Source organism: Myotis brandtii, unplaced genomic scaffold (assembly GCF_000412655.1).
Source record: "Myotis brandtii unplaced genomic scaffold, ASM41265v1 scaffold353, whole genome shotgun sequence".
Classification (NCBI taxonomy): domain Eukaryota; kingdom Metazoa; phylum Chordata; class Mammalia; order Chiroptera; family Vespertilionidae; genus Myotis; species Myotis brandtii.
This window is the reverse complement of record NW_005363578.1, coordinates 1,035,034-1,045,296: the sequence shown is the minus strand read 5'-3', so window position 1 is coordinate 1,045,296 and position 10,263 is coordinate 1,035,034. Positions and strand designations below refer to the sequence as shown.

Here is a 10,263-nt window from a genome sequence, read left to right as displayed (position 1 = left end):
TAGCGGGGGGGGGCAGTTAGGGGCAACCAGGTTGGCAGGGTTGAGCAGTTGGGGGTGACCAGGCTGGTGGGGGGGGCAGTTAGGGGCGATCAGGTCGGCAGGCAGAGGTGGTTAGGGGTGATCAGGCTGGCAGGAGGCCCAGTTAGGGGCGATCAGGCAGGCAGGCAGGTGAGCAGTTAGGAGCCAGTGGTACTGGATTGTGAAAGGGATGTCCGAGGGGTCCCAGATTGAAGAGGGTGCAGAATGGGCTGAGGGTACCCCTCCTCTGTGCACAAATTTCATGCGCCGAGCCTCTAGTTTGTTTTAACATTACTACTTATTATACATTTCTATCAATTTTTCCAGTGTAATCTGCATATCTTGTTTGTGCATGACACTAAACATAATTAAAAGTAAGTTTTTAAAGCTCCTTTACTCAAATCAACTTTCAGTCTTAGGGAGTACATTGGAATTTTACCAATGACTGAGTTGGAACACAAATAAAACCTGCCTGTAAAGAGTTGTGAGTCTAATTTATGGACAAAGCAAGTAAAGAAAAATAAAAACAGGAATAAGAGGAAGGTACTCTCTAGCTAGGCTTCCACATGCTTCTTCCTATTTGTGAACATTAAGCATGAATGGCAGTTGTCCTCCAAGCTACTCTTTGTACCCATCTTGATAACTTCATTTCTAATAAATTTATTAAACAATTCTGAAAGCCAAATTTTTCTAATTTTCAACTTAGTATTTATATACTAACTAAAAGTTATTACTCATATATATGATAGTGAAAAGGAGTAATACAATGTAATGTATGTAAAAAAGACAACATTCAAAACACATTTTAATACTAATGCATTATATCATAGTCCTGAAGAAAAAAGAAATATATGGATGATGTAAACTTTATTTTAATGACTTAGAAAAGCAAATAAATTTAAAGCTAAATTATATTTATCGTCCCAAAGAAAACTCTAATTTATGGTGAATGTGAAGGGTTATTGTTAAAGATAAAAAAGCATGCTGCTAGCTGGAAACCATGAGGGATGTTAGGTATTTCAAAATCATGACCAGAAACCACATCAATCAAGTTTGTTCTTTTTCTGTGGCATTGCTCTAATGGCTGTGAAGGACACACGGATGATGCATGTGTAAGATTTTTTAGTGTAACAGACTCTGAAAAGGCAGCTACTCTTACAATCTATCAGGAAGCTTTTATGCTCCAGTTCTGTGACTTCAACCTTTTAAGGCTACTGATTGAACATGGTGGCATCTAATTAGTCCTGTTGCCACTGCTTCTGCCTCCAGCGTAAACTTTACGAAATGTTTTTGCCATGCTGGTAGCACTAGTCAGAAAGTGAGAGTAAAAAAACAGAGAAATTAAAAACAACAACTAAGGAACAAAATATGGAGTTCTTTGGTATCATCTATGTTTTAGGTTTATAATTTCATTTTCTCTCAAATAATTCATACTTTGAAGTGTTCTGGATGTCAGAAACCTGACTTGATATTGGGGGTATGTTTATTAGTGTATTAGATAGAGCATAAAATTTGAAGTAAGACAATAAATAGTAGGCTTAAATCCACATTCTACCATGCTCTGTCTGTTGTTCTTGAGTAAATTATTTAACACCCCTAAACCTTATTTAATTATTTTAAATAAAGGATATAACACAAAACTTACAAGAGTTTTGAAAGGATTAAATTAAATAAGTATGTTTACTATGGAGAACCATACCTGATACATACTATACACTTGTGCATGGCCAGTACCAGTAGAGGTTAACTGTTATCATCAAACACAATGAAGAAGCTAGAGTTACTTCAGTCTCCCTGTAGAAGTTTAAAACAATGCGACCAAGGAGCTACCAGTTTAACGGTGGAAGTAAACAACAACTACAACAACAACTATTATATATGTATAACCATAATTAAGACATGATGTAGTTAGCACTCTGAAGTGTATAAAGCAATATAAGGAAATAGAGAGTTTTGAAGACAGTGCCACTTTATATACAATATTCAGAGAGATTTCTGTGGAAGTGACATTTGAGCAGAAATATGAATGAGGCAGAGGGAGAGGGATATAAATATTTAGTATAAGTGTGTTTCTGGCAGAGAGAAGTAAAAAGCACAAAGGTCATCAGGTAATAGTATTCTTGATGTAGTAAAAAAGCAGTAAGAAGTTCAGTGTGACTGGAACTGTGTGAACAGGAAAATAATGGTAGGAAATACGATTGGAAAGAAAGTTAGAGGAAAACCATGTGTAATCTTGTTGACTGAATTCGAAAATGCGAAGAATTACAATCCTGAAAAAGTAGCCAAAGAACTGTGCGATTTGATTAATATATTACAAGGTATTAAATGCATTGCTGGGCCAAAACCAATTTCATTGGAAAAGCTTGCTCTTTGTCACAGAGGAGTTTGCAGTATAATTATGAAGATCAGTCACAAAGACATAAAATAGATAACTAATTGTTTAAGGGAGCTTAAGATGACATCACATAATCCTAAGAAGAGGAATACTACGATAAGAAAAAGAATGCCATGAAAAGATTCAAGATATTTTTTAGTCATGGATTAATTTAATTTGGAAACTGAAGGGTCACTTAGAATTACATGCCAGAGATTCCAGACAAAAGAAATATCACAAGTAAAGTACAAGCAAAAGGGATCCACAGCTCATATTTAAAATCAATTTCATTTTTTAATTTTTATTTTAGGAAATATGTCCATGTAGCAGTTTAGAAGCTAGGTGCAGAGCACCATGCATATCAAAATATGGAATTTGAACTGTTATTTTGTGGTATGTGTTGAAGACAACATTAGCTTAAGAAGACAAGCTACTCCACGTTCTATGTAAGAAAAACTGTAGATAGAGATTGGGAGACCTACTCAGCTATTGTATAGTGCTTTGGAAATCAAGGTTAAGGAACTTTCTACTAATAATCTCAAACTTCAATTTAATGGTAATTCTTCTCAAAAACACTCCATAGAGGCTCTGTATTCCTTAAGAATCTATAGAAGGCTCCCATCAAATTTTTCAGTCTACAGTAGTGAAGGAAGTCACTTTCAAGGACTCCTTTAGAATTTATTTCAACTTTCTATCTGTCCACATATGTACCTGCAACTGTGTGTGGAGAATAATGGTGTCCTATTCTCTTTCACTCTCCATTTCTTGTGTGAATGCCTCTTATTGGCAAATTCTAACCTAGAACCATAAGGAGAGAGGATTTCTGGGAAATGCAGTTCAAGGAGTCTCCTCTAAAGGCAGAGCTGACCTTGGAGGGAAGTGGCACTGGTAATCAGTGTAAACAAACAACCCAAAAGAGAAAGAAAGGTCAGAAGACTAAAGTAGACTCTGAAATTGTCATCCATCTTCATGCAAAGCAGATAAACTCTAATAGTATTCTTTCATATATTTATTTTGAACAGATTATGCTATTAATAAAATATCAAAATAATACTTAAATGCTATTGTTTTAGATACAAGTTTGTTCTGTCAAATACATGAAGACAGTTCTTTTCATTCCCTAGCAGTATTCAGCCACAGGCACCCACAGTTTTATCCAACTTTTCTTCATATAAAATGATAAAATATTTACTATTCTTGTTATTCTCATCTGTTTCAGCTTATCATTCTCTAGTGTTTTTAAAATGTGATGTACAGAATTAAACACAGGTCTCATAATGAAATCTGACTAATAGAGAACAAGGGTGGCTATTTCCTTCAATTATTTTATTGCTATCTGTGTATTTACGCAGCCAAACTTTAAATGCTTTAAAATTAGTTTCACACTTCTACCTAATATTGAGCTCTCAATAAAATTTTTCCAGTATTTTTGCACATGAACCACTGCCAAGCTGAGTCACCTTCCCTAAATAGATTTTGGAATCATCCACAAAAAAATCAATAGCTGAAGCCAAATAAATGAGTGAAATTTCTAAAGAAAAGTTAACAAATAAAATAAATAGCAAACACATATGGACAGCAAGTTAATATCTAGGCTTTGAAGACCAAGTTCATATCTAAAAAATCTTAGCAAGAAAATTAAAAATGGAAACAAATAAATCTTATTTTTGATATAAACAAATAAATAATTATAGCAAATAAAGAAGTTAATTCAGTCCTGAAGGTAATAGAAAAATTGGGATGATTTGCTATAACATAGTTAACAAGAAAAAAAATATCATAGCATAATAGGTTTGCTCTCAAAGCACAGTTTGAATAGATTGGATGAGGACATATGCATGGTTAAATAAGGATCAGAAGCAAATATGTGGTGAGAAGTTATAATATGAGATACAAGCATTCATCTCAGAATTTTATGGAACTGAGAGAAAACAGTGTCTAGGAAGACAACTGCTCAATACATTTTCTTCACTAAAATAGCAACCCATGCACATATAGAGAATACTAGAGCTTTTGCCTCCAAAAGAATTTGAAATCATTTAAATTTCAAAAGACATGACATAATACTACATAATCCACTTATAGTTTCAAAAAATTAATACATAGTTATTTTAGAAATTGAGTATGTTAGCTAGAGCTCTTCTAGTTTCTGTTTTAAATACATTTTACTATAAGGCATACATTTTTAAGTGCCTAAAAAATATTGCTACTATTGTATGACAAATTGCAGAACAGTCTAAGCAGCTGCAAGAAAAACATTTTTATTATTAAATTAATAATTTCAAACTGGACCAGAAGGGACCATTATCCCTCTGGATATAAAGGCATATTGTTCTCTGGCTTAGTTAAACCAGGAGATCCTAATTATAATAAAATGTGCATAATAAAATGACTACCTTTGGAATTTGATATTTCAGTTGATGAAATATTTGTTTACATTGATTTCATATGATTCATGTAATTTCAATAGTAATACAGTACCCAGTCATAAAAATTTTGAAAGAAGAATTTGACAATAGAATTACAAAGCATGTATCTTTCCTTGTATTTCTACATTTTCATTAATTTACTAATCTGCTTAAAGGATTAAAGAAGGACATTAACATAATATTGAAATTCTATCTAAGAAAAATAATTGGAAGACTTTTAAATGACTCAGTGTTATTAGTGGTTTGAAAAAGTGTTTAATGTCAAAATAAGAGCTTTTTAATAAATAGCAACAATAAAGCTTAATGAGTTTTATCTTATATGAATTATTCCCTTGAGTTGGAAAGGGAAAGTTCTATACTTTAAAACTGGTTGTTCCAGTAATAATAATCAAATCATTAATAAAGTTAATAGTAACAATAGCAAAAATGGCTAGCATTTTTTATAGGGCTTGCTATATGCCAGGGACTGTGTAAAGTGTTTTTAAGATGATTATTCCTAGGGTATGAAAAATGATGAGGATAAAATGGTTGTAATTGCTTATTCTCTTCTAGAATAAAGATAATGTAAAAAATATCACACCTTAAAGTGTACAATTCAAAGAAGTTTTAGTATCTCTATAAATACCCATCTCCAAATATCATCACAGTGGAGGTAAGACTTCAACATAAATTTTTGCTTGATACATCTCAGTCCATAGAGGAGAGGTTGTAAGAAAAATGCAAAAGAAAAGTTTTAATGATGGAAACTGCTAGCCCTTCGATAAAAAAATAAATAAATGAAAAAAAAGAGGGTAGCTGTGAAAGTGGGTGTATAAAGATAGATATGCCAGGAGCAGTTAAAATATTCATTTAAGCAACTTATAAAATCTAAAATAGACAATATTTATATCTATCTGTATTGCCTATAAAATATAAATAAAGCCATAATAAAGTCCATTATGTAATGTTTTGCATTGTATTCCATAATAAAAAGGCGCCAATCATACAAAAGTTATGTTAAAATTTAAAAAGTCATTCAATGCAATGACAGTAATTATTTAGCCTTTGATACTACAGCTATGTCTCCATTATTAAAATATTAAATTTTCTTACCATTGTGTAGCTGTGAGCCACCTTCATTAATTCAATGCACCCTTGGGCATCTGCAAATGCTCGGATTCCTAAGCAGTTGGATGGATGCAAAAGCTTCATGAGGAAATGGCAGCACACTTCTACCACTTGGGGCAGCTGAAGAAGGCAGGCTGCAGCGAGGAGGTTTTCAATGGTGTCTTCCTTTAATTCCAAGCAACCTGAACATTAAGTGCAGAGGGTTAGGAAACTTTGCTTACAACATAACGTAACATAACATAACATAACATAACATAACATAACATAACATAACATAACATAACAACAAACATAAGAACATAACATAACATAACAACATAACATGACATAACAAACATAACATGTATGATTGTATTTCTCAAAACTTTAGGCCAATCAGCTAGAAATAATTTGAACCTAGATTTATGGTCAAGATAAAAATAAGTCCATAAAGACCAGCATCTTGCTTTTTTAATTAAAGTTAACTTACAATATTATATGCATAATGAAGTGATCACCACAATAAGTATAGTAACCATCTGTCACCATACAAAGTTACTATGGTATTCCTTATGTTGTACATTAAATCCCAGTGATTTATTTTATAACTTAAAGTTTGTACTTTTTATTCCCCTTCACATTTTTCACCATCCATCTCCCCTTCCACTCTGCAACCATTAGTTTGTCCTTTATATCTATGAAATTTTTTTTATCTTTTTTGTTCATTTGTTTTATTTTTTAGATTCCATATAGAAGTGAAATAATACTGTACTTGTCCTTCTCTGTCTTATTTCACTTAGCATAATACCCTCTAGGTCCATCCATGTTGCCCCGGATTTCAAGATTTCAGTTTTTATGGCTGAGTAATATTTCATATCATATATGAACCATATCTTCTTTATTCATTAATCTGCCGATGAAAATCTAGGTTGCTTCAGTATCTTGGCTATGGCAAGTAAGGCTGCAATAAACATAAGAGTGCATATATCTTTTCAAATTAGTGTTTTCATTTTCTTCAAGTAAATATCCAGAAATAGAATTGTTGGGTTTTATGATATCTCTAGTTTTAACTTTTTGAGGAACTCCCATATTTTTTACCATAGTCACTGCAAAATTTACAATCCCACCAACATGCACAAAATTTCCTTTTTCTCCACATCCTTGAAAAACACTTGTTATTCATTGTCATTTTGCTAATAGTCAATCTGATAGGTATGGTGATATCGCATTGGGGTGTTAATTTGCATTTCCATGATAATTAGTGATGCTGAGCCCCTTTTCAGATGGCTGTAGGCCATATGTATGTCTTCTTTGAAAAAATATCTATTCAGTTCCTCTGCCTATTCTTCATGTAATGTTCAAGATCATCTAGTACATACAAATGCAGTTTCAACTAAATTATATGTATCCACTTCCACAGAAATTATGGTTCTTCCTTAAAAGGATGCTCAAATGTTAATAAAAATAACTTGAGTTTACTAATACCTATAAATAATATCTGAGGGCTTTAATTCAAACTTTATTCACAATATTAACAAGACAGGATATTATAATTTGAGAAAATGTGTCACATATTAACTTCTTTCTTAGAGTTGATAATATACAGAACATATTACAGTCATGGCAACTTCACATATGCTATTATCATAGCCATAATATTATTAAAATAATTTTATATGTGTAAAACTAATATTAAAATGGCATATGGGTGTGCGTATGTGTGTATGTGGGGTGTGTGTGTGTGTGTATATATGCATGTATGTATTTTTATCTTCCCAGCTCAACACTTGAAAAGTGATTCTGAGATATTATATCAGTATGATAAGCTATAGGATATTTAAAATATTTGTTTGTAGAAATAACAATTTTTCAGCCCAGATTTAAATTTTGGGTCTATTCCTGTATTTCATAACAATTTCGACAACATTTTATTAGGGCGTCTATCCATTCCTTCTTATTAAAAAAAGAAAAACTTTTGACTTCTCATAGTTTAGCTATAGACTAATTTTTAAAAGTTACTTATTGGTAATTTTTGTTGTAAATTTTAAAGAAATAAGCAATGTTTATTTCAAAGAATTTAAAATGTTCTATTTTTTTTCAACCAGGAATATATCCAATGAAATGATCCATTTGTAAAAGCCAGAAGGCACAAATGGAATATTAGCCAGTGTTGAGCTTGAATGAACACAATTTGAACTACCCCATGCATGATATATTTCTTTATAGTTATAACCTGACCATTTTTCTTATGGACTTAGATGGTAAAAGGCAAAAATCTGCCAAGTATCTGACTTAAAAGAGAACCAAAAAAATACATGACTACTGTTAATGAAAAAAGAAAATAATTTTATACTTTTATTCAAAGTTAATTTTCAAGGTATAATGTTCACAAATGGTTTTAGCTTTACTGAGAGGGAAAATCTAAATGTTTTCAAGTTAGGTACCATAGAAAATTGGCTAAAAATAACTTATACTTGGGTAAAAATATGGGTACTTAAGGATCCTGTGAATACAGTATCATAAAACCCTGGGAACTTTTCTCAAATAATAAGGAAATATTTATCTCTCTTGACAAATCCAGAGGAAGGTTGTCTCCAGAAATGATTAATTGAAAAGCTCATCACATCAGGAAACAGACATCTCAAGTGACTTGCTATTTCCCTCATGGTTGCCGGAGTGTCAAGTTTCAGATTCACAAGAGAAACTATTCCTTCATATACATATTTTTTTGCATCAGTAAATAAATTTTTACTAAAAGTTTCCCCAAATTATTTTTGTATGGTTCCTTGGGAAAAATGTAATCATGCTGAACTCAATAATTAGCAATGGGCTAAAACCTCACTGATTGATTTTGAGCCTATATAAATCAGAATTATAAATTAAAGTAAGCCTCCCTTGAATCAAGGGGGAATAAAAAGGGAATGATTTTTGAATATGGTACCAACAATGTGTGCTACTTTTATTTATAGTCTCACTTTATGTAAATACTAGAGTAGTTTAGCTTTCAAAACATGTAGCAGTAGGCTTAAACTCTGATTTTCTATATAAGAATATCGTTAAACTTACACTGCATTGGAATGAAAATATGTAAAATAGAATGGGGAGGAAAAAATAACTTTGTAGAAGATTACAAATCTATGCTGTTTTATTTTTTAATAGACAAGTGGTATCATATTAACAGTCTGATATACTACCATATTTCATTTATAAATTCAGTTACATTGAAAAAAGAATGCATTTTATTAGATAGGTATAAAAACTGCCTATGAAATCCATAAAGTAAATATTATTTTTCTTCTATCATCTATCTATCTATCTTTCTAATGGAAATATAAATAAATAATATAATTGACACACTAGAAATTAAAACTAAATTAATATGTTAGTAATTCATAGGGGAAATAAATGTTTTTTCTTAGAATAAGAAAAATAAAAGTTTTACATTTATAGAAATCTTTCAATATTGTACAGAAATTTCTCATACAGTACAATTGTTTTTCCCAATTATTAACATTTTACATTAAAATGGTACACATGTTAAATTAATGAACCAATATTGTTAAACTTTTATTAACTAAAGTTCATACTTTACTCACATTTCCTTTGAGGTTATTTTTTGTTTGTTTGGTTTTTGTTTGTTTGTTTTTTTTCCTAACATCATTTTTCTGTTTCAGGATCCCACATTTCATTTAGTCACTATGTCTTTTTGGGCTCCTCCTGGTTTTCACAATTTCTCAGATTTTCCCGGTATTTTTAATCTTTCTCTCTCTCTCTCTCTCTCTCTCTCTCTCTCTCTCTATATATATTAGTTGCTCTGGATTGGAACCTAGAAAGCTGGGGTTTTTTAATGACTCTATTTTTTTTTTTTTTAGAGCTGGTATGTGTGTTTTTTAAAATATATTTTTAATTTCAGAGAGGAAGGGGAGGGAGTGAGAAATAGAAATGTCAGTGAAGATAGAGAATCCTTGATTGGCTGCCTTCTGCACTCTCCCTACTGGGGATAGAGCCTGTTACCCTGGTTTCTGCCCTGATTGGGAATCCAATTGTGACCTCCTGGTTCATAGGTTGATATGACCACTGAGTCACACTGGCTGGGCAGATTTTCCTTGTTTTTCATGACTGGCAGTTTTAAAGAGTATTGGCTAAGTATTTTGTAAAAGGTCCCTCAATTGGGATTTGTCTAAATATGGTTACACTAAGATTTTGATCTTTGGGCTCATCACATTATACAGTGGGGCCTTGACTTACGAGTGTCCCGACTAACGAGTTTTTCGAGATACGAGCCGTCTCTCAGCCTATTTTTTGCTTTGAGTTGCGAGCTAAAATTCGGGTTACGAGCCAGCTTCAGATACCCCA

At 32.1% G+C, this 10,263-nt stretch overlaps 1 protein-coding gene across 1 annotated transcript in view; it reads right to left on the bottom strand.

Moving 5' to 3' along the window:
• KLHL1 (kelch-like family member 1) overlaps positions 1 to 10,263 on the bottom strand; it is a 378,971-nt gene that overhangs the window by 198,260 nt on the left and 170,448 nt on the right. Inside the window, exon 4 of the mRNA XM_005871702.2 lies at positions 5,914 to 6,110. Coding sequence (XP_005871764.1) covers positions 5,914 to 6,110 — 197 coding nt within the window. The remainder of the gene's footprint in view (positions 1 to 5,913; positions 6,111 to 10,263) is intronic.